Genomic DNA, 26793 nt, shown 5'->3' on the forward strand with positions numbered 1-26793 from the left:
ATAATAAAACACTGTAACTAAACTGATACTCATTATTCATTACTGTCTGTGTTAATGCCTTCGTCAAAGTATATTTATTCATTAAGGAACTGAACATTGTATTTTTTTCCCATATCTATTGAACCTATAGTCGCTTAATATTAAATTCTTAGATATATTGCCGAACTAAACGAAACAAAAGATCCACTTTGTATACTGGCAACACGGACTGTGTAGCCAGTATACAAAGTAGTTTAAGAGATATTACCTTCCTTATCTCTAAGCTTAATAGAGAACATGTTAAAGCAATTAAGTATTGCGCAAACGAAAACATAAAACAAGTAAATACTTACATGTGTAAAGTAATAATAGTAGACATCAACTTCGGCATCAGCAAGAACTTCAGCGAAATAATTCGTCGGGCAGACGAAAAAGTAATCGCCAACAACATCTGCAATCATCTTTTGGTTCAAATAACCATCTGTTATCTCCTCCCAGTCGGTGTACTGTAGAAAATAAGAAAATTGAAAATTACTACAATGCATTTCTCGTAGTATTTTAGAGTGGTGTTTTTGCTTAAATTTAAATATTTTTCATTGGAGTTGAAACCTAGCCTTAAGTAAATCAAAAACGTACATGGCATACGACGTCAAATCTTATGTTTATTTTTACTCTGCAGTATTGTAGTTGACACATAAGTAATAATTATGTCACATAATAATATTTTATTAATTCAACTTAACCTTACAATCTTTAATATATACAGTATTTATAATTCTTAACATACACAATGATAAAAATAATTAAAAATTAATAAAAAGAAACTTTAAAGAAATTAGAAAAGTTTCGTCCCTGAGGCACCTTTAGCGCTGGCGGCATATCCTAGCGAATAAGTATCGCAATATAGCGAGCGCTTTGTTTTTGTATGGATTTGTTTAAAACGCCTAATAAACATACATTATGTATTGTCTAAAACATACATTATATGTGCAACATACATTTTTATAAACTATATTCCGAAAGCAAACCTGTCAAACGTAGTCTTTATAAGATTTAATAATAATTCTACCTAAACAAAAATAAACTAACTAAAAATATTTTTAAATATTTCTGAATTATTTAAATAAAAGAATAATACTGATAGATATACTGGTAAATAATACACAAAACAAAACCCTTTGGAACAAGTGATAGTAGCGGGGAAATTTTAATATTTATTAAAATCTGATTTTAATAATTAATTCCCCTTGAAACTATTATGAACACCAGGAGGTTATATATAAATCTAAACTAATAGTACAAAAAAACTTTTAGTTTAGTTTTTTTTGTACCTATCCTACATTATCCGTTAACAACGTATAGAATATATATTATAAAACAAATGTCCAGCCGTGCGAAGCCAGGACAGTCCCGCCTTAATAATAAAATAACGATTTCGATATAAAACCTTAAAAGGTCAAAGGAATAAAATGTTTTCATCTGTCTGAGATATACAGTACAATTTAGAGTGAAATTACTGAGAAGTTGACGAAAGATAAACCATTATTGGCGGTAATTTCAAATAGGATGTCCTCATTAATTCTTTGTATACCTTATAATGCAATATGTACTTCTATATACCGTGAATAAACGCTATACGTCTTGTAAATTTAAAAACTTTGATACACGCTTTCACAAAAATAGAAGGTGCAAAGTGAAAACAATAAATGAATGAATATTACTCGTCTGTGGTAGAAGCAACTACTGCATCGATCTTTAGTGAGATCTTTTCGACTGTAAACCCAACTGCCCCATCTGCTCATTATGGACGGAAGGCATTTGTATGAAAATGTTACCCACATTTTCATACAATCTGTGTCACCATCAGACCTATGCTAATACTTAGCCCTAGTTACAAGTTACAAAGTTTAAAACCGAACCAAATTATATTACTCGTAAAAAAATTAAATACTAAATAATTAAATAAACAGCACAGTAGCGATGAACTATGTGAATGTTACGTGTAGTTCAAACAACATTTAACTTACAATATACTATGTGACATAAGGAATATCCTTAACTTTGAACCACTTTTTACTAATATTACAACATATTAAAGCATGGAAAAGTAAAGAAGACAGCATTATAGACAAAAACTTTTAAATATTGAAGTCCCGACTTCTAATTTTCTTTTAATATTTGAAATCTATTTATGTATTGCAACACTTTCGTAAGTAAATATAGCATTGTTTTCAATTTAGTTATATAATTCCGATTAGTTATAATAATCAGTAATTTATTCGACGTTATACATAGTTAATTAAACTATGTCAAAAACAATCGTCATTTGAAAGATTTAACAAACACACTTACTTGAAACACGATGGCTTCTCGTTTTATCTTTGAGAACTCTTTGAAAATTGTGTCTATGATTTCTAAGAACTTTTCGCGTTGAAGAAAACTGGGTCCATCTTTCTCGAAGTAATCAAGAAAATCGTACAGCAAAAAGTACGTTCCTGAAACAGATTAAAAAAATTTATGATTGTAAGGTTGTAAAATAAAAATAGTCAATTGTCGGCTAACATATCCCTATAATTATCTCACTTTAGATATTATATATCTCAGTTTTCTTAATCTATTAAAATGTATGAATCTTCATACAAAAGGTATATTAAAACAATGTAAATTTATAGTTTATATGCTAATTATTCATTCAGCATTATATTAAAATGACTTCGTCAAACAAACGTTCAAATATCGCATGTCAAACTCCATTTCAAATTCATAAAAGCATGTTAAATATCTTAAGTAAACTTTTTTACATTCCACAACGAAAATATTTTTAAAACTATTATATATGTAAAGAAAAATGTTTTGTTAAAAATTCTGTTCAAATGGAGTAAATTGTATTTAGAATTTAAATGGTATCTTGGTCTTTTTAGACTTAGTTGTAAGATATGAAATTGTCATGTTAATATCCGAAAGTAAACATAGTTACAGGTATAGTGAACATCATTTGACGTGCAAAGCCCCTTATTCGTAAAAACACTAAAAATCCATAAATTTTCTATTAACTATATTATATATTAGACCACAAAGTACTAGTCCTTTAGCCGATCCTCAACTCCTTGGACCGATTAAGTTAAGACCCTTACAGGTCTTTTCATAATCGAGGCGCATAGGCTTGCTGAAGACAGTGGAGAATATGTTGTAAATTTGAACAACAGTGCGGCGCCACTAACACGATCTTCAGAAATGAAGAGTGCGACCGAAGAAACAGTCTCCTGCCCAATTTTACCTCTTATAAAAATATTTTAAAAAGTCTACATATCATTTTAAAGACTTGTACACAACCGTGTAATATTTGGATTATTAAAATTTGGTATGCAATACGGAATTTATCAAATAACAAATATTTTGAAAAATAAATATGTAATTTTAAATAGTGGTTTTTGTAGGTATTCTGTGAATACAGCGTCATACATTTAAAGGAATCTGTTAAAAAGTTGTACTCTCCTGTAGGTTCTTTAAATAATTTGCAATACTCCGCTCCATTGCTTTTAATAGTAGTATACATAATAAAATATCGTAATGATTTGTGCCAAAGGTAAAATGCTCCTCTTATGTAAAACAAGGTTAGCATAGGTCATTAAAATGTACCAAGAAGAGCTCCTTTGGGATGCAGTCGAGGCTGAGTTACACTTTACATTTCTATGTTGCATCGCGACTTGCATTACTTATTCATTCTTCAAAAATTCAATGACGGAATAATTTATTCAACACTCAACAGCATACAAAAGACCCAAGCGTGGATTAAAGTTAATAAGGTTATGTAAAATTGTAGCTTGCGGCTTAATCGCTGTATTTGTGGCAATTCAAATTTAATTTTGCATAAATATACATTTTGTATCAGAGAAGAGGAACGTAACATTTTAGTGCTTCATATATCAAGATTCTGTGATAACCGCTTGCTAAACAGCTGTGAATTCAGGTTCTACTGAATAAAACAATGCGCGACTTACAAAGACAGCTAATGCGATGCCGATATAAGATTAATGTTAGGTATTCATAACTCGACTATAATTGTAAGCTATTAGTCATTTAATCCAACGAAGTGTTTAAAGTATATAGACTATACTATAAGTATCCAGTATAGGTTACCAGTATTAACTGTCCGTCATTGATACTCGTAAAATGGACCGCACATTTTAGTTCCTTTTTTTATAACTGTCAGAATTTTCGTATTAAGGTATTCAACCCACAAACACAATTAGATATGAGAGTTTTTTTTAGCAATTGTATAAATTTTAGTACTTTTTTGTATAAATTTTGGGAATAATGAGATTCTCTTTCTAGACATAGACATATCATTTATTACAAACAAAAACACACAAAATAACAATAATCAAAGAGAAAGAATTAAATAAAAGATATAATGAGAGATATATAATCTTTTTTTACTTTTCCCATTCGGAAAACTCCCATTTTCCAACCTATATTTCAAGTACTTATCATGTTTTTATTTATTATGCCAAAATCCAAACATAATTTTTTCCAGTCAACTTTACCCTATTAATAATATATTTATCGTAATATATATACGAAGTGATATTTTATAGCTTGATGGTTTTTTAACGTCCCATTAATACGATATTTCGTCATAAACTCCAGTATTTCGTTCGGGTCTAAGACAGTAAAGTAGCAATAAGGATGTCAATACTCATTAAATTTAAACAAGGATTTTCGAATATTTAAGATTTTATAAAGATAAGAGGAATTTGGAGCATAAACTAAATTCACAAAACATGTAAATTATTATAGCATTTCTCGGCAACTCCTAAGAATTCATTACATCTTAAGTGAAATCTTAATATTCTAGAAACTGTAGAGGGGTGCCTGACAACCAAAACAAGGGGGTGGGGTAGGGGCCATTTAGCTCGAAGTACGTGGGCGCGTCTGTAGTACTTGGTAGTACGAGAAATCTACGCAGTTGTATTGTTGTGTTTACACCGAGTGCGCAGGCGTGCCCCCTTCGTGGTTTGCCCCCTCTTTGCCCCTCTTACTACCCCCCTTGCCAGGTGTTCAGGACAAACGACCTCCAACTCTTAGCCGATATTGATAGATCGTAGGCACTCTCAGATGCTTCCCTATGAAACCTTATATTTGAAAGACAATTACAGACGATGTTTATCGCATTCACAGAACTTTTTATTTCCTTTTGTGATTTAATTTGATGGACCGTAAAAGAAATAAGTAATTAATTTTAATAGTCTTCGTATACTTTGACCCCAAGTACTTATAACGTCTCGTTTATTATTTCCGTTGTAAGTGAGAAGTATACAATTCTAACAGTTTTCTTTATACATAGGGAGTACTGTGTTTAAGCCTGCTATAATAAAAATATATTTGTTGGTTAGAAATGCTTCAAATTTTTTAAATAATGAATAATAATGGTAAATAATTTATTACCAATGACGATAAACCACAGCTAACCACATTATTAAAATTTTGCAATTCTTAACGTGTTCGTAACAATGTTTTATTAATTTTAAAGTAACGATTATAGGTTTTGTATGAGTGTATTAAGAGAAAAGATGGTAAGTACAGTATCTGATTATAAACTATTGTATCTATAGAAAAATGAACATAAATTTTAGGCTGCCGTAGTTGAACGCTTTGCAGGTAATAGGTATTATTTTACCATTATAATATTCGTATAAAATTAGTAGCAACTATTACTTTAGCATTAATTAGTAATAAAATTACCTTCGTCTTGATTGCTTCCCAGCAGCACTTCGGTATTATGAAAATAGCCCTCTTTCATCATTGTTTCGGGATCTTTCGGAAGGAATATACCATCAACAGTAGGTGCAGACGGAAAGCCTAATATGCCAGTGTATGAATTCCATTGTTGAACAGATATAGTTTTAGCATCCACTCCACGCATGCAATCCATCACTAGACTCGGATCCGCCGCCAAAAGGCTGCTATTACAGTTGCAATCGTCGATCAAAACTTTTCCAATTTCCTGAGCACGCTGACCGGTCATCCAACTCCACGGTGCATTCAGGGTCCCTGATTGCAATATTCCTCTTTTAAACAATCCTTTCATTTCAGGAGAGAGCATGTGTAAACTTACGCTTCCGCCGCCAGCGGATTCCCCGAACAACGTTATCAACTCAGGATCGCCGCCGAAGGCTTGTGCGTTATCTTTGATCCAACGAATAGCCAGTTGTTGATCCCATAAGCCCATGTTCCCTGGGGCTTCTTCGCTACCGGGGGAAAAGAATTTGTTCAAATATAAAAATCCAAAAGCGCCAACCCTATATTGCATGGACGCCACTATTACATCACTAGATGCAGCCATTATGTCTGCCTTATAGAGGTCAAGTGTAGCTGTACCACTCATGTACCCTCCACCGTATATCCAAACAAGAATTGGTACATTGGGCCTTTCAGCCAAAGGCTTGTCTTGATGATGTCGTACTCGCAAATGCTGTGGTACCCAGATGTTTAAATACAGACAATCTTCCGAGATATTAGTATTTGGATTCCACATTTCTTCTCCTTCAAAACCAGGGAAATATTCATATCTTTCTTGGTAGCAACTGTTTGGCATGGACGTGGCTTCGAGGATGCCATGCCATGGTTCTATGGGGACAGGTTTCCGAAACCTCAGGGGTCCTAGTGGAGGTTTAGCGAAGGGAATACCTGTGAATATATGTACTTCACTACCCATCACAGTTTTGGCGTAGCCCTTGACAAGACCGCTTTTCGTTTCAACAATGAGCGGATCATTGTGGAAGTTTTTAGGTAATTGACTAGTAGTTGGAGTAGTATGGGTTGTTGACGTTGTTGTGTCATGGTGGTTCGCCCATGATCTTGCCCACGCCGCGGCCACAAAACAACACAACAGTAATTTAGTAAATACAATCCTATTCTGAGAAGTCATAGTGACTTTTGAGTCCTCTTCACTTTAACGAGAAGTTTCACGTCGTAATCTGAAGTAGTCTGCGAGCCTGATTATGGAGTATTTGTTAAAACTCATTTCTTCACGCAACTCGCCAATAAAGATTTACCTGAAAAAGAAAAAATGTATTAGCAGATACTAATGTAGGATAATAAAGAATGGTTAATAAAAAAAATAGTGAAAATGTTGCACCTAAATAAATCTTATAAAATTAACGGATTACGGCTTTGGATTATTAAAAACAAAGTAGATTTTAGGTTACGATAATAATCTAGGCCACTCCATTTCTAACTGCACTCCAATACAACCGCTTTGTAATCAAAGATTATTTATATCGTTTATTTATTATTATCTACGTAAGTAGAAGCATAGTTTTGAAAGTCGGGAATGTTCTTTAGATATTATAAAGACGGTTTGAACAAATTAACAAAACTGAAGGTTACGTTCAAACACAGAAATATGCACCATGCCCAATTGACATGACATGCTTTTAAGTGATTAAACAAAGTTCACCGGAACTCCAAAACCTTACGAAATTTCTTTATTCACAGTACCAATAGCAGACGATTCGCCGATTTTGTACGACCGACATATAGATATCAAATATATCCATACTATTTTTCACCAGTGCTACATTTTACCTAGCATCTAGGTATGTAACTCATTCGAAACCTACTCACTCTAGATAATAAATTACTCTATACTTTTCGATAGCAAGGGCATTAGTTGATACGGTATCAGACGTGGTTTATGACTTCAAATGGGAAATCAATGCTCTGTAAATGGAATAAGGATTTTTTGTTAATGTTAGACAATGTATGACTACACCTTAGTATCCTTAGTAACTGACAATACAATTTAATTCAGTGCTGCATTCGGTTACCGAAAAAGAAAGACGATGTTTTAGATATAACAATGGTATGTGAAATATATGCTATACCATCAAATATAATATAGAAGGGTAAAGTCACATGTAACAATATCTCCGCGTGACTAAACAGTAGGATATACTGTTTTTTTTTGATTAAAAAGCGCGAATCTATTTGTTACCTTTTTTTGATAAGAAATGTAACCTTTGCTCGCTTCAAAGGATTGTGGGTATTTCACGATTGAAAGTACTTTGATGTACATAATAAATGTCCGTCGAAGTACTTCAATGAATAAAACAGTATCATCATCAAACTTGAAAAGGTCAACTTTGTGTCCGAGAAATGAACAATTATTATTACTTTACACGTAAGACTCACAGTCGAAACATCTAATTTTCATTCATCACTTCCACAAAAAAAGGGCAAGCATATATCATTACAATAAAATTTCATGCAGGTATTATTTTGTGTATTTTTTTAGTATGTAATTTCATATGTTGGTTTTTGTGTTTCGTCTGTAAAGTATATTACTTATTGTTTACTCGTGTCAATTTAGGGTCACCTGTTCAGGCAGGAGTGTTTTTATAAATAAATAAAAATAAACAAATAATTAATTAATTATTTGGATAATACCATCTTGCAATAGATATAAAAAACCCGTTGCTATGAATTGAATATGAACTTTAGTCTGCCTAATAGGATTTCCGGTGCTATTGATATATATAGCAGCGCCACCTACCTACTGCACATCTAAATGTATTGACTGACTCAATAAACTCAGAGCCTAACAGCGAATCCAAAGGTACACTGAATAGGGAGCCAAATGGCGATATCGAACTAGGATACATTAACGCTCGCCAACGAGATGTATCAAGCCATAAACTGGTCGTTCTCAAAATTATACCCGATTTTAAATTAACCATAGGACATAAATTGGTGGAAAAATATTATTCGCGCCACATCTACTATACAGCTGCTACGATACTCACACACGAGTTACAGACCCAGAGAGATATCTTCATTATAATAGGGTCTACGAGTGAGATCTCTACCGCACCAGCCAGTCCACCGCTACTTGTTTTGCGAATTTCGTTTTACAATTTATGTAACGGGAATTAGAGTTTTAGTAATGACGTAAGTTTTTTTTTACTATTTTATAAAATTTTATCCCGCTATATGCTCAGTATTAACTCGTCATGTACAAGGTTAAAAGCAGGAATTTTGCTAATAAATTCGTATTGTAAAGCTGGAATCGAAGTTAATTAAGGCGAACCTACCAACTGTACGTAGGCTATACCTAGGCTCACTTTGAACTTAGTGTTCATTAGCATCCGCTACGTAGCTAGCAATCAAGTCTGGCAACACATGAAACTGATTACATAGAAGCCGTAAGTACGTCGTAGATAATGAAAATCTGTGGTTTTTGTATGGGATTTGATTATAAACAGTAAAAAGGTTTTATAGCAGCACATAAAAATGGAATTTAAATGCATATATTATATATATTTGTTTTGTGTGATGGGCTATCCCGAAGTTATCTGTCTCTATCTGATTAGCCCCTCTATCTTCCTTTAAATCTCTACTGTACAAGCATTTGTGTTACTAACATCATTATGAAATTAGCCCATTATACATTATTCTCGTGATTTTTATGATTTTTATTATTTATTTTGTTATTTTATTTATGTTTAACGCTTGCCTCATTTAATTATTCCTTTAAAGTTTGCTGGAAGCTCGCTGTTTTCCCTTCTAGTATTTGTACTGATTGCAAGGAACAAGATAATGAATAAAGGTTTTGAATAGTATTTGCATTTCTGACAGTCATCTTATTTAATTATATTAAAAGCCTTAATGCCGACTTTTTCCCCTTCTTCTTGTTACGTAGTTACATATAGATTCATTATTTTTACCGAAAACACTAATAAATGAATATATGTTTCTGTATTTTACTACTATGACATTGTATTTAGAGTATGTACAGAATATACTTTAAGGCAATTTTAAACAAGAGACGATCACTAGTGGCGGGAGTCAATTTATTATGTAGAAACTAATTCTAATTCACAAAGAAAAATTATACATTACAAAACTAATTTCATTAACATGACTGTAGGTAGCATGAAAAGGAAAAATTAAATAATGTTCAGCGACGTGATCTCGATTATTTATATGAAGAAACGAGAAAACTATTACATTTGAACCAGCCTATAAAGAAAATTCGTGGAACGTATTTTAGGGTTATCACTTGATGGCTTAATTCATTTTTATTGGCAACCCTAACGACAGAATCATTGTGTGCGATATGTGGAAACGTGCGAAGAGCTTTGTGACAAAAATAATGAGCACTTTATTACATGGTTGTTAAATGAATTTATTAAGGCCTTGTTAGCCGTAGGGATGGCACAGGCACTAGTATACATAAATCATTTGTTTATTAACCGAGTTACCTCTTTGTGACCTACATTTCGATTAATAATTACAGGCAATTGTATTAAAGTTCTCGTTTTAGCATAAGTTGGCCAAGACTTGTTTATTTGCTTTTTTGTTCTTTTATTTCATGACTGGCCTTGTGTTAAAATAAATAAATCAGTAGGGCTAAAACCTCTTTAGGGGCCTCAGATGTGTTTCATGATCATTTTTCAATCTAATAGGCAAGTAGGTGATTAGCCTACTGTGACATGCCGGTTTTTTCACGTGTTTTCCTTCACCGTTCGAGCGAATGTTAAATGCGCACATGGGAAGTGTGTATGCACAGCCGGGGATCGAACCTATGATCTAGGGGATGAGTATATATTTAAACTGTCCTGTTTCCTATTATGTACCAATTAATAAAAGGACAGTTGAGGATCACGTGTCTCAGCCGTAACTAACCATAACATCAATAGGTAGGTAATTGAATAAACGGTTGTCAATATGAGGTCTGTTAGTTATTAAGTTCACGGTGGACCCTAATCGTAAAGGCGTACAAGCATCTTAAGAGAAAAAAAACACTAAACTAAAACACTAATCGCATAAAAGTTTAGTAACATCAAAAACCCAATTAATGTATGACATTATTCTGCGCCAATATAATTAAGTCTTGGCCCGTTCTCAAAGTAATAAATGAATTCAGTTCATGTATTCTCGAAACTTCTACAATACCTACTTGAGATCAGGCCGGGCCCTTTGGGAATGGTGTAAATTAACTTATGGTTACTCTGTATGCAGAATGTTGCGTCGAATAGCGAGCTAACAACCCTACGGTACCCTTTCGTACAACTTTAGTAGAAGATGACAATTTATCTGCGTTAGGTAATTAGGTACTAACCATTAATATCACGTTGACGTGTGGGAAAATTGCTTACATTGCGAAAAGGAAACTCATTTTGTATTTGCAAACACTGAAGTAGGTATACTGAACTAGTGATACCATTATTTTAAACGCTAAGGAGTTTGGAAATAATATTAGAAGTAAACTTTAAGCTTTGTTTTTCTCTGAGTAACGATTGTAATTCATATCACCAGAATATTATTTATCTATGTCGTGTAAAATAAAAATTTAATTTCAAATCATAAACTTTTTAAGTATAAAAGAGAATCGTTATGGCACGCCATGCATTTATGTCGTTTTTATAAAGAAGCTAATAGATTAGTGACGTCACAGAAGTGATAAAAGCCGCTAAGTCTACTAGAAGAGGCCGCGGGGTGGGGTAAGAAGGCCTGGTCGGCGCGCGCCGCTCGATAAATCGATTCTGGCAATACAATGTGCGACGCGACGGCCTTGGGCTCTGCAGCCTGCAAGACACACCTCCCGTTCCAAGTTCATTGCCAACTCGCCTATCCTGACACATAAATTATAAAGCTGGCTTTCAGCTCACTTATGCGTGATTTACTACTTTCGACACGTGCCGTTTTTCATTGCGCCGTTTTCTTGAAAAAGAATATTTCGTTATGAGATGACTGAGATGGCTACCATCTTGGATTTCAGTATCTTGTTACTTATTCTAAGCTAGGCAGTAGTATATATTTCGTATCATATATTCGAAAGATGATATAATTACTGGGCCTCGCTGTTTTAATTGGTTAGCTAAGTTAATTACTAATACAACATTTGTCTAGGCATTTATTGGTACACGCGACGATAATTTCCAAAAAAATCACTATTATGTTTTAGCACGAAACATCTAATTTTATTCATTATAATAATAAAATATGCTCAATGTATTTGAAGTAAAACTGTTTATGTTAAACTCATATAAGATATGTTTTGTAAAGGGTTTTTACAAATCTGTCTCGAAAGTGATTCTATGTAGTTAAAACGCTTTTCATACGGTTACCACGGTACGAAGTTTATATGCCGGCTATATTTTTTTAAACAAATAAGGTATGCCGTTGAAGTAATATTTAGACCCGAACAATACGAATATGCATAGGATAATAGAAATACAGCCTTTTTATAATAGTGATTTTTATTTATTGATCTTTCATCATCACACTATACAAACAACCTCAACAACACAGAGTTAACCATAAACTCAAGAAGAGGAAATTCGATAAAACTATTTCAGTTCGATATAAATATTTTAGTTTCGTAAATCATTCACATTTATGTATTTATTAATTTAATTATAAGTAATCTAACAGCTTATACTTATACATATTATAATACAAAATACTAAGACAATACAGAAAGCCAAAACAGATTACATAGATAAGCAATTTATGTATAAAAAACAGAAAACAAACAAGCGCATTAATAGACAAAGATACATTTAAAAAAACAGAAGAATAACAATAGAATTTCAACACCGTTGATAATAAGAAACACTGTAAAGTAAATATAAGATTCTATTTTTAAATTGTATATATGTCTCGTATTATATGGTCTTGCCTTAAAGTGGTTGGCACATTATTGTCATTGTGAATATTATGTTACCAACTGTATCTTGTAGCTTGTGCTTGCACACTACTGTAGTACTGTACTCGTACACTAATCACTACTGTAGTTTTTTGTGTTAGTATTTAATAGCTGTGTGGTGAAGGAAAACATCGCGAGGAAACAGAAAGCAAAGAAAAAGGATGCACCTATTTGTTTATTAGAAAGAAGAAATGTTCATTACACAGTGACACAAACTCTAGGTTTTCCAATTTTTTTCATCTATGATTATATATATTAAACTCTTATGCTTAAAAATTGTACATAAAATAAAGTTTTATGTCTGGTATATAACAATTCTCTCGTATCCTAAACAATTTATACCTACAAGTGAGTGTCGAGTCTGGAGTGTATCGATTTAACATGGCTCTGTACCGCTGCTACAAATGAATAAACATTTTCTTGTTCGTATCACTAGGGTTTTAAAACACAAAGCGTGAAAACTACTATAAAACCAGTCTCAACATCATACAATATGTAATATAATTCAATTTATATTTATTATGTTATTTAAAATGAAATTTCTTATTTCGTTCTCAAATCAGAGGTGGACAAAAAGAACTGGCTAGAATCTACGCCACTCTTAATTACATTTGTAAAACAATAAAAGTTGCTTGTAAGGAAAAACATAACATAGCATTAAAATTATAAGTTATTTTTTTTATTACATATAAATCATCAATCTTTCAGTGATTCTATGTACCTTATATACTATAATCACTCTGTCAAATATTCATTGCGCATTACACGTGCGGCGTTCTTCTCCACACATTATTTATTTTTATTTATTGTTAGGAAATCAATTTACTGGCAGGACGGGAGGTGCGGTATCAGTTTCCATTAATTGGTGTCTCTGTCATGAGCGACTTCTCAGATGCCCAATTCGGTGCGAAGGTCACAAAGGAGTACGTGCGAAATGACGTCGTCGTCCTCTAGGCCTTTTTTGCATAAAGGCAGGTATTCATACACCCTAGCTAACCAATTTCGTCCTTATTAAACAAAATTATCAAAATAAAGTTAATATACGTTCTTACGTAGTACGTACTTACCATACTCCTCCGAAACGGCTTGACCGGTATTTATCAAATTGTATATGCATATTCAGTAGGTCTGAGAATCGACTACTATTGGGGCGTTATATATATAATTTTTTTTTATATTTTTGACGAAATTTTTGGTTTAAAATACATACAACCCTTAATTTCCACCCTCTACAATTATAGACTATTTTTTATTTGATTCTTAAGGACTTCGAAGTTTGTCACTAGAGTAGCGTAGCAAAATGTTCCAGGCATTAAGAATAATCGATGTTCGCGGGGGCAGCTAGTATAAACATATCTCAATCGCAATATATTACACTTACTACAACGTTTTCGGTCTGGGCCTGAAATTTCTCTATATATTCCGTGATTATTTCTAATATCAACCTTCTGGGCCTTGGAATATGTGGGTCTAAGGCATGCTGGTTTTCACCTACGTAAGTTACGTAAGTACCTAAGTTTTCAACGTACGACCTCAGGAATGAGAGTAGCACGTTGAAATCACAAGACCACTGCTTTAAAATAATACATTCTTTTGTATATTTATAATTGATAATATTAAACTTGTATACAACAGTAATGAATGGATTTTTATAATTAACACAATGAATTCATTCAATTAACGTAATTATTAGTAAACGCAAATCAAAATAGTACAAAGTTCTATTATTATTTATTTTTAAGTTATTACTATTTAGTCGTATAATTCGATATATTCATTTTCTAATTTCATTATATTAAAATCTATGAAGATCTTTAAATGTTTGTAAAACTCGGAACTCTAGAACTCCTGTATTTCGATGTAAACACTGACGCTTATTTGAAGGATCACAATAAATTATGTAGGTATCAAAATGTCTGAAAAGGCAGGCGCTTAACAAAATATTTTCTTTTCTGATAAGTTACCTTTGTGCTATACAAATCGTACCTTTACAATGTTCTCGCAAATTTCCACCGCATACTAAAGCATTTAGTAAGTTCGGTACAAGTTAGAATATGTCAGCAGCATGTCAAGCTAATCATGCCGCAAGATTGAATGTCACCACATATTTAATGAACGCTCCCAGTTTGAGGGCAAAAATTAAATTTTCAGCTCAACCGCTCGGGTACAAAGGCATGTATGCTTGTTGAAATAACCTATTTGCATTTAGATCAGCCTATTTTGAGCTGAAAACGTCCTTATTTATTCTTGTACTGATGGAAATAGAAACAAGGCCGATACCTAAAGGGTGAGGTCACGATGCAATCTATAGCTATTCAGAACTATATTGTTTTTAATATCAGTTCCTTTTCCCGTTGCCGGAGATTAACAATCCTGTGCATATGCTGGTATTCATTATCTTTTAACTGACTTTTAAAATAGAGTTTTATAATAACAGTTTTTTTTGTTGTTGTTTGTGAATCGATTTCTCAACGCCTATTTAAAATATAGTCAGTGGTTTCTTGTCATCACAAGGTTTAGGATATTTAGTAGTTTTTTTTTGGTATAATAATGATGATAATCTTTTTTATTTACAAACACTTCATACAGAAACAAGTCACAGTTATTTATTTGTATTGCCTTTCTTCTATTGAGGGATATGCTTGTTTGTGTTAGACTGCTGTAGATGTTACAGATTAGGCCTCCACCAATTCAGACAGAAAGTCTTAAAAACTAGGGAAAATTAAAAGAGAATAAACAATTATTATTACAATATGTTGCGACGTAATTATATTTAAGGAAACCACATGAGGTATGTGTTCATACACATACCTCATGTGTGTGTGTATGTGAGTGTTGCCTATATATGTATTATTACTTAATTGTTAATCAAATAAACTTTACACTATTGCAGCAGTGGCGTTGATTGTGTATAGAATCAAGTTAATACTAGCGGAATCGAACGTTATGTAATAATTAAGGGTGAATGATTATACTTAACAATAACATATTTAAGTTAAAGATTCAATCGTTAGAATCGGCGGAGGTTTTTCTGCCTGTATTATAATTGTGGAATTGAAATACGAATTTCATTTTCCTGCAATCTACATACAAATATAAACAGAGAAATTATAAGTGGAACGAAGAATAAATTCAATAGAATTAGCATAGGAAGCCGCGAAAACAGACACTCAAATGTTTTTACCGCCCTCGGAAAGTTTAAGACATTGCGACATTAAATAAAATGTCAAGTTGAAAGATCAAATCAGTGAAGATTACGCATGACAGCGTATTGTACCTGGGAGGCCAATAAATGTATTCGATTTCGCAGGACGGCAATATAATAGAATGGAATAGACACTTATATAGACTAGTCCTCGAAGGCATTGAAATCAAAACGAAGTACAGTCAGCAAACACTATATACAATTTGAGTGATTGTATATCTCCCCTCCCTCAATCATCCCTAAATTAGTGAAGCCGACTTTTACTCCATTAGTGTGACTATATACATATTATTATATATCTCATAAAAACAGCTCAAGAAAATGATTCTTATAAACAAAAGTTGTAGAATGTACGTATGCGCAAATAATACTTTTCTTTGCTCAAATCATTTTGCTGACGGTACCTCTTTATGATATCGATACTTCACTTATATAAAACAACTATTCGCAATATCAATAAGTAATTTCTTGGACTTAACTGAGAATTGAGTGACTATACTCAGCGACTTAATAAATAATAGATTCAATAAAAAAGCGAAAAGCTTCAGGCCTTTAATAGATGCGATAAAATACTAAAAGACTATCAAATGTCATTAATTTAGATAAATATATAGAATATGTACATCGGAAACCATGGCCAACCAAATATCTTCAAATAACAAAGAAAAATTAAGTATTAGTTACAATAAAAAATAATCATCGTTCTATTTCTCTCACTCCAATAAGTTAATGCTGTTATTCGTAGCAATTTTTTATTTTGTGCGTAAGCTACGTTACACCATCCAATGTTCTTCCATTAATTTCATAATGTAAAAAGTTATATATGCAATAACGTGTAATGCTATTTAATTTATTATTAATTTCAGTCAGCAGCAGTTTTCTGCCTGAGGGACCATGTTTATATAGTAATTAATTAAAGTAACTATAATAATTCTAATTTATTATAACACCTTTATAAACTTACTGATCAATTAATTATCATTACTTCTTAAGACCATTTAAAATAAATTAAGACCACAAAACTAAATTATTACCTTAAACATGCAAAAATAACATATAAACAAATGCTTAACCTATAAGATGAGGCTTTAAAACCAGATGTAATAGCGGTACTTAGAAAATATATTTTATACAATATATTTTCTAAGTACCGGTACAATACGTTGCTCGTTAGAATATCGACAGAAATATATCGTTACAAATTCATGTCAACCCCAGCTTCTGGCTGGCTTCGGCTATATTCTATGTATCGTAAATACCTACTATCAACTCTGAATCTTATTTTTAATAGTAAGCTTAAGTGCTCCTTTCTCGGCTCCGAGTGGAGCGGGGCCATAGTAGCTGTGCTGCCTACGCGGATCCGTGCAAACGTCCCGTTTATTTTTTAAACCATTGCCATCCCTAGCTCTCCCATTCTCTCGGATCTGAGAATCCTGCATAATATAGATTTATTACATATTTACTTAACAAACTTCGCCATTAAAAATTTTGGTTTCCGGCTATTACTTTGTATCCATAGTGTAAGCATTCAATGTGTTAAAATATAATATATAAATGAATAAATAGTTCATAATATGTGCGCATTTAACAATTGGCGTACCATTTGACGAACAGGAGTCAGACTTAGCGGTAGACCTCTGCAACTCACCGTTAGACCAATAGAATAATTTGTAGAAGCTTCAACGGCTAAGTTTATATATAATAATTTCTAGATGTTATGTTTTATAATCAAATCAGATAAAATAATGAATTTATAAGGGATGGGAAATGTCCTGTGTGGAAGAAATATACTATGCGTTACATGTCTAGTTTGATTGATATTTTATTTTCCGTAAAACTAAAAACATAAATTAATTAATGCAATTTCCAAGTAGTTGGATCCTATTGATTATTGAATAAATTATAATTCTGAGAAATCATATCTGTTTTCCTTCCGAGGATAAGCGTAATGTATAATTCCCTACTGAATTGTAAAACGGTATGAATTTGCGATAAAACTTCAAAGCTTAGTATTTAGTTTTACACGAAAAATATTTCTTACAGCTCGTTAAATAATAAACAGAAATTATGAGTTTTTAATAACGCCTGTTGTTGACCTCGAATTTTTTTTGCCGCTCTTACCTTGAAGGTTTATTTGAGTTATGTAAATGGAAACAGTGCTACGAAAGCTCAGTCACGCTATATTGTAATATTATAGTTGAGTATGTCCTAATTCCGATACAGGTTTAGATTGTATCAACGTAATCAGATATTGTCATGAATATAGGGGAACGTTTCAATCTAGGTTTGAGATTTCACTTTAAGTGTATTTTGAAAGCATATATAAACGATTTATATTAAATACATACAATTAAGTATAAGAGTGTCATGCTTTTGACTATTTTTTTCACAAAACAAAAATACATGGGACAGATGGCAGAGAAGAACTTTAAAGCCCACAATTAAAACATGCGCAAGATGGTCCTCTACATGCTTTTCTGATGTAAAGGGCTATGTGGCCCCAACCTTCGAAAAACGTTAAGTCATTGCTTCGCCTAAAGCTTGCCGCAAGACTTCCGGATTAAGCTATGAAAGTTTGTAGATTAATTTCCGTATTGCGTGAAAGGGTCTACCGATTCGATACAAGCATTTGAGAACGTTTACGTTAACAGGTGCATTTATAATTACCTAGAACATCGTTCACAATTTAAATGTTTTTCTCTTGATATTTCTTTATCGACGAAATTGGAAGCATATGAAATTTCTATTCTGTAAAAATAAACTATGTACTTCACACAATGTTTCTTTTAAATAGGTATTATATAATATGGAGTTCACAATTTAAATGTTTTTCTCTTGATATTTCTTTATTGACAAAACCGGAAGCAGATGAAATTTCTATTCTGTTATAATAAACTTGCTAGTTCACATTGTTTGATTTTAAATGTTTGTATTGTTAAAATAGCCCAAATTCTATTCTCAAATTCGACAGATTTCATTAGTCAAGAACTATTAAAACATCCTTAGAATTACGTGAAAGCACTTTATTATGGAAATGATCAAACTGCTATCGCGGAGGCTATAATTTATTTCAAGAGTCCTTTTATTTCACAAATTGTGACGCTTCCGATAAGAGCCTTGTCTTTTTAACTAATTCTGACTAGATTACAGCGTGAATTATTTATGTCCGGTTCTATAGAACGGTATCATTCATAAAATATAAGCCTTAAATTATATTTCTACACTTTTTTATCTAGAGTTTCTATTTAATCATGGTAAAATCATTTATTATCAGACTATTTACCATTTGTGGTGGTGGTTGTAGGCACTACTTAGATAGATCATTAATAAGTTTCAGGCCGCTACGTAATATGCCTAAATAACTAGAAATAAGTATATATTATGGTTATTGCCTCCTTATTATTATACCCTAATTAGTAGAATTTAATTACAAGAAATAGGGGATCCACGTTTGATTTTACTACATATTTGACTTTTAATGTTGGAAATAAATATTCAGTACACATTTGAAGGGTAGCGAGTTGCTGTCTCTAACGGGGAATTAAGTATGATTTACGATGTTTAACGCTACACCCCAGGGGTTTGTATGGTTAAGCAATGCCAACTTTTGCTTTGAATATGAAAAAATCTCATAAGTGTGTCAACACGATGCGAAAAAGATGTCTCATCTTAAGATGAGATCTTACGCGCTGTGACCTTTCGTGTCAGTGTGTTATACAACAGTGATAATATCGTTTTTTTATGTATTCTGAGGTTTTTTATAATACAATTATATTAATTTATATTATATAGATAAAAAAAAGGTTGGTTAAATAGACACGATATATTTAGACTTGAATCATCAGGATTGCTGTATTAATAAATAAGCAGCAAAATTAAGCAAACATTTTTCTTGAAATCACAAATTAATAAATACAAAATATAAACAGAACCTTATTATATGTATGATGATGCATTGGGTATTAAAGATGCTTCTTCTGTATCCTGTATCTGTTCTGCTTCTGTTCTCTGTGATAAAAAGAGACAGATTCATCAGTTAAAATAATATTAAACTGATTTCATTTTCATTAATCCGACGACGTAAAGCTTTTCAGAAAAATTAGTAAAATTTCTAGCATTTTCAATATACATTTTATGAAATTTAATCAATATGTATCACTGAATTTGATTCAAAGTACGAAATCAATTCATTGAAAACTGAAATAGATCGGGTATTTTTATCTTCATGTGACCTCTTGCCATATATACTGCCTACTTCAATTTCATTAGAGAAATGCGATAAGTGTATTGCTTCATTTTGAAAACGTATTTGGTAATTTTGACGGAAATAAATACGCGAAAGCATCTCTGGTTTGGTAATACTGCTATACCAATTCCAAAATATTGAGAAATAGTATCTTTTTGCTATATCAGTTCGGTTTTGTATACACTCATAGAAGATAGTTTTTGTATGGTACATAAAATACTAAAGCGTCAGGTTCTTCACTTCAGGCTTCACTGATATGCCTGACAATGATTGGTTTTGTTCAGAAACTTCGTATAAAAGCATTGTATCAGTCACAAACTACAAAATATAAACCACATTATTTATTTTTCATATATCAATTTTTTTTATCCCTTTCAATTTTACATATATTTTAATTGCGTTTCTTTGTTTCATTAGAATTGTCTAAATAATTATGTGTTATACAGTTTTGCACTTCTCATCTTACCTAATTTAATTTTTGTTATAGTGTTAGCTTTCGAGCGACCTCCTCCTGTCTGAAAGAAACAAAAACTCTCTCTCTCTCTCTGCCTCGAAAGAGATAATGCCATCAGTTGCTATCTTATTTATTTAATTATATTAATTGAACTTTATTTCTGTATACTTGGGAACGGAGTGTTAGTAAAATAAAATAACATCATTCCAAGCTCCACGATATTTTATTAAAAAAGAGTTGCAAATATTATATACGCTAAAAGCTCAACTCAGAGTAAAACAAACCATTGACACGAATTATCCCGCGAATTTTTTTCAACAACAGGAAAATGAAGAATTTGCATAACAATTTTATTTCCCAAATGAGTTTCACACGAGGTACTGTATTGTTTTAAAAAGTCGACTACATAACGAGCGTTGTCTCATCTAATTAGTCGTAGAACAAACTTGAACTGTAGAGTGAAACATTTTTTGTATTTTTTTAAACTTTCTTTAATATAATTTTCAAGCCAAAGTTTAAATTTGTGTATTTTAATGTTAAGTCCATAAATTTATTGTTAATGGTGTAGTTTCTCTTTCTGCAATTGGTTTGCCCTCAAAGGACGGCTGGTACTTAACTCACTACCTTCTTAAAAAGTAGAGTAATAGCTCTGTACTTTACTATTACAGATATTTAAGATTTGTGAAGAGAAAAATTTAAATATGTTGCTTATAATCTATAATTATAATCTCAACATTACAATAATATAATAAAATGGCCGATATTATAAATGTATATTAAATATATTAATCAATCAATTTAGAGACGCCTTCCCAGTTTTGTTGATGCGGTAAGTCAAGATTTTCTGTGCATCGTTTATATCCTGTATTTTTGGCGCGTGCATTCCGGTCAAACAGGAAATTTTGTTCGGAACCGGTTACGCAGAAGTCAGGACAAACGGGTGCAACGAGGACTCTTAGTAGGCTTTGATCTCGAACATATCTTGTATCCGAACGTTACGTATATGCAATTTGATTTGTTTAGTGCGCCATGCCTTTTATGGGTAGACAGGTTTAGAAAACTTAATATAAATTCTATGAACAACGAAAGAAAAGTAAAGACCCGAGCTGTAACGTGGGCTTGGATCTGTACTTCGAAAGCAAACGACGACTATCTGGTCAGTTATTAGATAGATTGAAGTTAACCAATAGAAATAACTGAACTGAAAATTGAAGAATATTTTTTAGATACATTTGTCGCGCTCTAGACACTTTGTGTCCATATTATTTTGTAACCATATTATTAGATTAATAGAAAATATAGTGGTTTTCAAATTAAGTATACCATAATTGATTATTATTTTGTAAAATCCATCTCAAATTCGCAATATTGGAGTGTTTGACAAATTCAAAAAGGCGGTAAAGATGCATGTTAGAATGAACACAGTGGACTAAAATTAAGACGGCTTATGGCGACGTGTATCTCGCTTGTATACATTATATACATATAAATATTAAGTTTCTCATGTAATTTTTTTTTTAATTAAATAAAGTTCTTTAAACATAAAATACATATTATAATTTTTTTGACTGCTTCAAAAATGTTATTACTAGAGAAGAAATCATAGAAAAAAATAAAGACACAAAATGTCTATTCCGTTTACATTACAGCATTTGATAATGTCGTGATAATACACTATCAATTACAAGCGTATTATTCATAAAAACGATTCATGTTAATGAGTCTACTGTAGTATTAATTACGTTGTCAGCACAAAATACTGAATAGCGAGTATTTGAATAGTGCTTTATAGAGGTAATTTTGAAACGCGATTAAATAAGACTATAGCGTTTACAATAATTGAAGAGATTGTTATACCACGTAATAGTAATAATGTAATTCTTAAAAGGCCGGCAACATATATGTTGTATCTCTTAGAATTAACACCTTAGGAAATGTATTAAATGATTTAAAATCTTGCACATTTGGCCTTATTGTCAATGTAGGATCTGATCAGAGTTTTATGTTAATTTGCAATTTATTGGTTCAGAAAATAACTTAGTAGTAGTAATTTTTAATAGATATTTTTATAGTAGTAGATATTTTTATTAATTTCATGTACAAAAATACCCACGAATGCTTCGGCAGCTTCGCTACTGCCTTATTATATTTTCCATCGCAATATACTATTTGGCAGTTGTAATAAATTGTTATTGAAAATAATCTATATACATGGTTTTAAAAATTTTGCCTGTTTAAGTCTACTTCAAAATATAGTTATTCAAAATATAGAATACACAATATATATGTGTATTTGGATAATTATTCTTTAAAAAATGACGTCTGTTTACAGGTATGCTATGTCATACAGATTGGTACAAGATATACTAATTCCTAAAGCTTTTATAGATACTGTAAGAAGACTCAAACTTCGCGGCACTCGAAGAAAATCGAATTTTTGTTTTAATTTTGTTCAATGGCCTATTACCGGAGTCTGAACTCATGACTTCAGAGTTAAGAATCACACGTTTAACCATAAAGCCACGTTCGACTTTACGTCGTTAATTTTGATTTAAAATCCCTTAATCATCGATCCCATTTAGATGGAAATTTAAAAACATGTAGGCCACGAAAAGGTGGAGGCAATTAAAAACTTAAATTATTGCTAACTTCACTTTTACAATAATGAAGTCTAAATCGTTTGTTGAAACTTTTACAATAGCAATATTAATTTTTTCCGCTCGAGAGTTAGATGATGCATATGAATAGAAAAAATAACGCTCTGATGCACTGTGATTAGAGTTGGTCTGGCTCTACTACTAAGTAGTTGAATTTTTTAAGTTTTTGACACAGAAACATGTACTAAACAACTCCATTTAATCCTAAGTAAATAATTAAAATAATTGTATTTTTTACCACATAATCGCCGTACTAAAGTGGCAAGAAAATGTACGCGTATTATATGTAAGATTATTATTACTATATAAGTCATTTGCGCCTGTTATGTATAAAATTAGTTTATTAGGTTAGTTCTTTACCAACCGGACAAATTTTTGTTTCGCCGGAAGTCCAATCCAGGATCTTTTCTATTACGTCATGTGGGTTAATCACATTTTGTTACCTTATTGAGTTAATTTAATATTGATTTTTGAGGTATACTTACTATGGTAACCCTACCACATATATCAGCGACGGGTCACGTTCAAATCCATCTATTGAGCGATCTTTCCTGACCTTTTTTGTCCAACTATTATTAGACACGTTAAATTGAGTCAAAGCCGGTTCCGCTGCTACTAAGTTGCTTATAGTCCGAAAATAGGTATGGTCAATACTAAATATATGGACTAAAGTACAATCTATACGCCATTGCATTCAGTCATTTGACCAGTTTGCAGGGACGTTACAGTAAAAAAACTATGACGTTTCTATACTGTAAAATGAATTAAAATTAATTGTAATTTAACGTGTATTTAAATTTTAAGGAAACATATTTTACTGGTCTGTGTCATTAAAATAATTTAGTCTATTACTCTAAAAAATAATGTAACGAAAAGTTTTGTTCGTACCATGGATTTTTTCGCGAATATTATAAGATGCAGCAAGTATAATACAAAATATTCGTTGCAATAATTATCCCGTCCCTACTCTGATTTGCAGCTGTGAAACTGGTTGCCCTCTGCTCAGCGCGAGATTTAATTGAATTATTTGAATGAACCCGGCGTTTCCGCCGCCCCATAGCCAACACGATTGCAGGATATATCAATTGCCGTTTGAAAACAAACTATCCTTTTTATTATACTAAGGTTTATGTTTTTATAAACTATTAATTTCTATATAACCAATAAACAAATATATTTCAAAGCTTATACTTATATATACTTATGACTAATAATAAATATACTTCAACAAATAATTTCTTGAAATAAAGAAAATTGTAAAGAAATGAAATATTTATAAAGTACTTCATATTACAAAATACATACCTACGGAGGGTTGGATAAGAACTTCAGCGGGTGACCTTGAAGCAAAACTTGAGTCGTTTTTCACAGTCACTCGCGTTTGTAATGTTTTATGAGTATCAGGAAATCAGCGACAAACACGATGTGACTACAGCAAGTGTCTGGGCAGACTGGTGGAACTCCACAGCCGGCTCAAATCTGGTGTTGCCACTCGTCATCTAGAATTTCCCCACGCAGCAATGTTAATAGGTCACGATACGTTTGTTTTAGTTATTGGCAATTTTTGAAGAAATATATACTATACATTAAATATATAGCCTTCGATATTAAATAGATTGTAACTGTAGTATTCATTTTAATGAGTGTCTGTGAAAACGTTCCCTTTATTTTGATTAATTTGAATTACCATTTAAGGATTGGAATACAGTCTTTTAACTTTAATATTCAATTCATTAACAAAAAAAGCATACATTTTTAAAAATGTGATAATTCCTTAATACCCTTACTATTGGGCAATTTTCAACGATGGCATCTCTAAACGTAGATGATTACTCCTCCCACAGGTATCGCGCCCGGGCCTACTGCGATGACCTAACTCACATGGTCCCTTTATTAGCTGGGAATCTTTCTTTTGTATAGCATCCATTGCTGCTTGTAATACAGTAGAATTAAAAAGTGTATAATAAAAAGCGCAATGTATAATATATTTTACTTTAACTTATCAGATTCGGTTCTTATTCACGAATATATTGGTAAGTGATGTGGAAACAGAATTTGTCTTTAATGTAAGGCGCCACGAATCCATTAGATAAATTAGATTTAGTGCTATAGAAATTGTCTTACGGAAGTCAATTATTCCCTTATACCGTAAGATTAACTGCATATAGGTCTGTTTATAGGTTTTCGTCAGTACACCGCGCACACCTAAATTGGTAGAAACATTGTTTCACTAGACTTCATAGGAGTATTTCTTTGTAGTGTATCATCACACTATAAATAACTTTAGAATCATTGTTATGTAAGAGCCATAAAGCATTACATGTATTCCGTAAATATTCTTAACATTTCCTGAGAGTTACCATAGGATCATGCGCTTTCTGGGACAGATATGCAGAGGTCCCGATAACAGAGAGAAAATTTTGGTAAAAGGCACGAGACCCCTTCTCGCTGGAATGAACAAGTTAAGGCCCTTACAGACGGTTAGTATTACGTAAGCTCTGATGCTTGCTGAAGACAGGGGAAATGGAGGAAGATATGCAACACAAACACGACTTTTAGTAATGAAGAACGCGACTAAAAGAAGAAGTAGGTACTTCATGAAAGGGGTGACCCTTTCCTTCCAAGTACTTTACGCCTTGTGTGATTTACCCAAATAGATATCTTTTCAGACTCCTCATCAATTTTAGTCACTCCTCAAAAAAGTTAGCAGCTCATCTAAATAGTAATTAGGATTTTATCGGGGATATTCAATAAATTTTATTCAACTAATTTTGTAATGTTTTTAATTTTTGCTTTGTTTTATCTTATTTTGATTATTTTTTGGGTGTATAAGCTTCATTAAATCAGAATGTTGTGTGCGCCTATAATTGGGGTAGCACTAGGCTTGTGTTTGTGTTTGTGTTCAATAAATAAATAAAGCCCCGTACCTACCCAATAACTTAACTTATAACTCTTTGTTATCTTCTTTTTTCTTTCAAAATTCTGCTTAGCTTGAAAGCTGTCCGGTTGTTTAATACCACGACATAATTGTAACATTGCGGCTACTAGAGCGATAATATTGTGACGTTTATAACAATTCTTGATATCAAACATTAAGAACCTTTCACAGTGTAATAGTTTATTAACTATTTATAACTGTTCTGACTGTTGATTCCGATTTCTTTGCCAATTAACAAACTTTTTCCTTTCGATTCGAGTCTTTGATGATATTTAGTTTAGTTTTACTATATCGTGTTTATAGAATGTAACTTTTTTACAAAACTGTCGTTATTATGCTCAAAAGGTTTTCAAGTAAGAAGGAATAATATTACTGGATGAATATAAGAAAGTTAGCAAATAAAGTATGTAAGTACCATCATCGGTTTCACATCAACAACAATTTTAAAAGTAAAGTATAACAACAATGATATGATCTACCAATAAGAGACTGCAAAGCCTGCCTTTCTCACTGAGATTCAGATATCCTCCCTGTTTGATGCTTCCAACCTCTCTTTCGTAGAGTACAAATCGGAAGATCCATATTATGTGCTGCGGGCG

General features: G+C 32.1%; 1 protein-coding gene across 1 annotated transcript in view; it reads right to left on the bottom strand.

Moving 5' to 3' along the window:
* Positions 1-24701, bottom strand: part of LOC110996479 (acetylcholinesterase) — a 35395-nt gene extending 10694 nt beyond the window's left edge. The window contains exons 1-4 of the mRNA XM_022264155.2: positions 24562-24701; positions 5725-7037; positions 2332-2474; positions 333-485 (exon numbers count right to left, since the gene is read on the bottom strand). Of these exons, the coding sequence (XP_022119847.1) occupies positions 333-485; positions 2332-2474; positions 5725-6910 (1482 nt within the window). The 5' untranslated portion in view covers positions 6911-7037; positions 24562-24701. The remainder of the gene's footprint in view (positions 1-332; positions 486-2331; positions 2475-5724; positions 7038-24561) is intronic.
* Positions 24702-26793: the final 2092 nt, after the last annotated feature.

This window comes from Pieris rapae, chromosome 2, assembly GCF_905147795.1.
Source record: "Pieris rapae chromosome 2, ilPieRapa1.1, whole genome shotgun sequence".
NCBI classification, from domain to species: domain Eukaryota; kingdom Metazoa; phylum Arthropoda; class Insecta; order Lepidoptera; family Pieridae; genus Pieris; species Pieris rapae.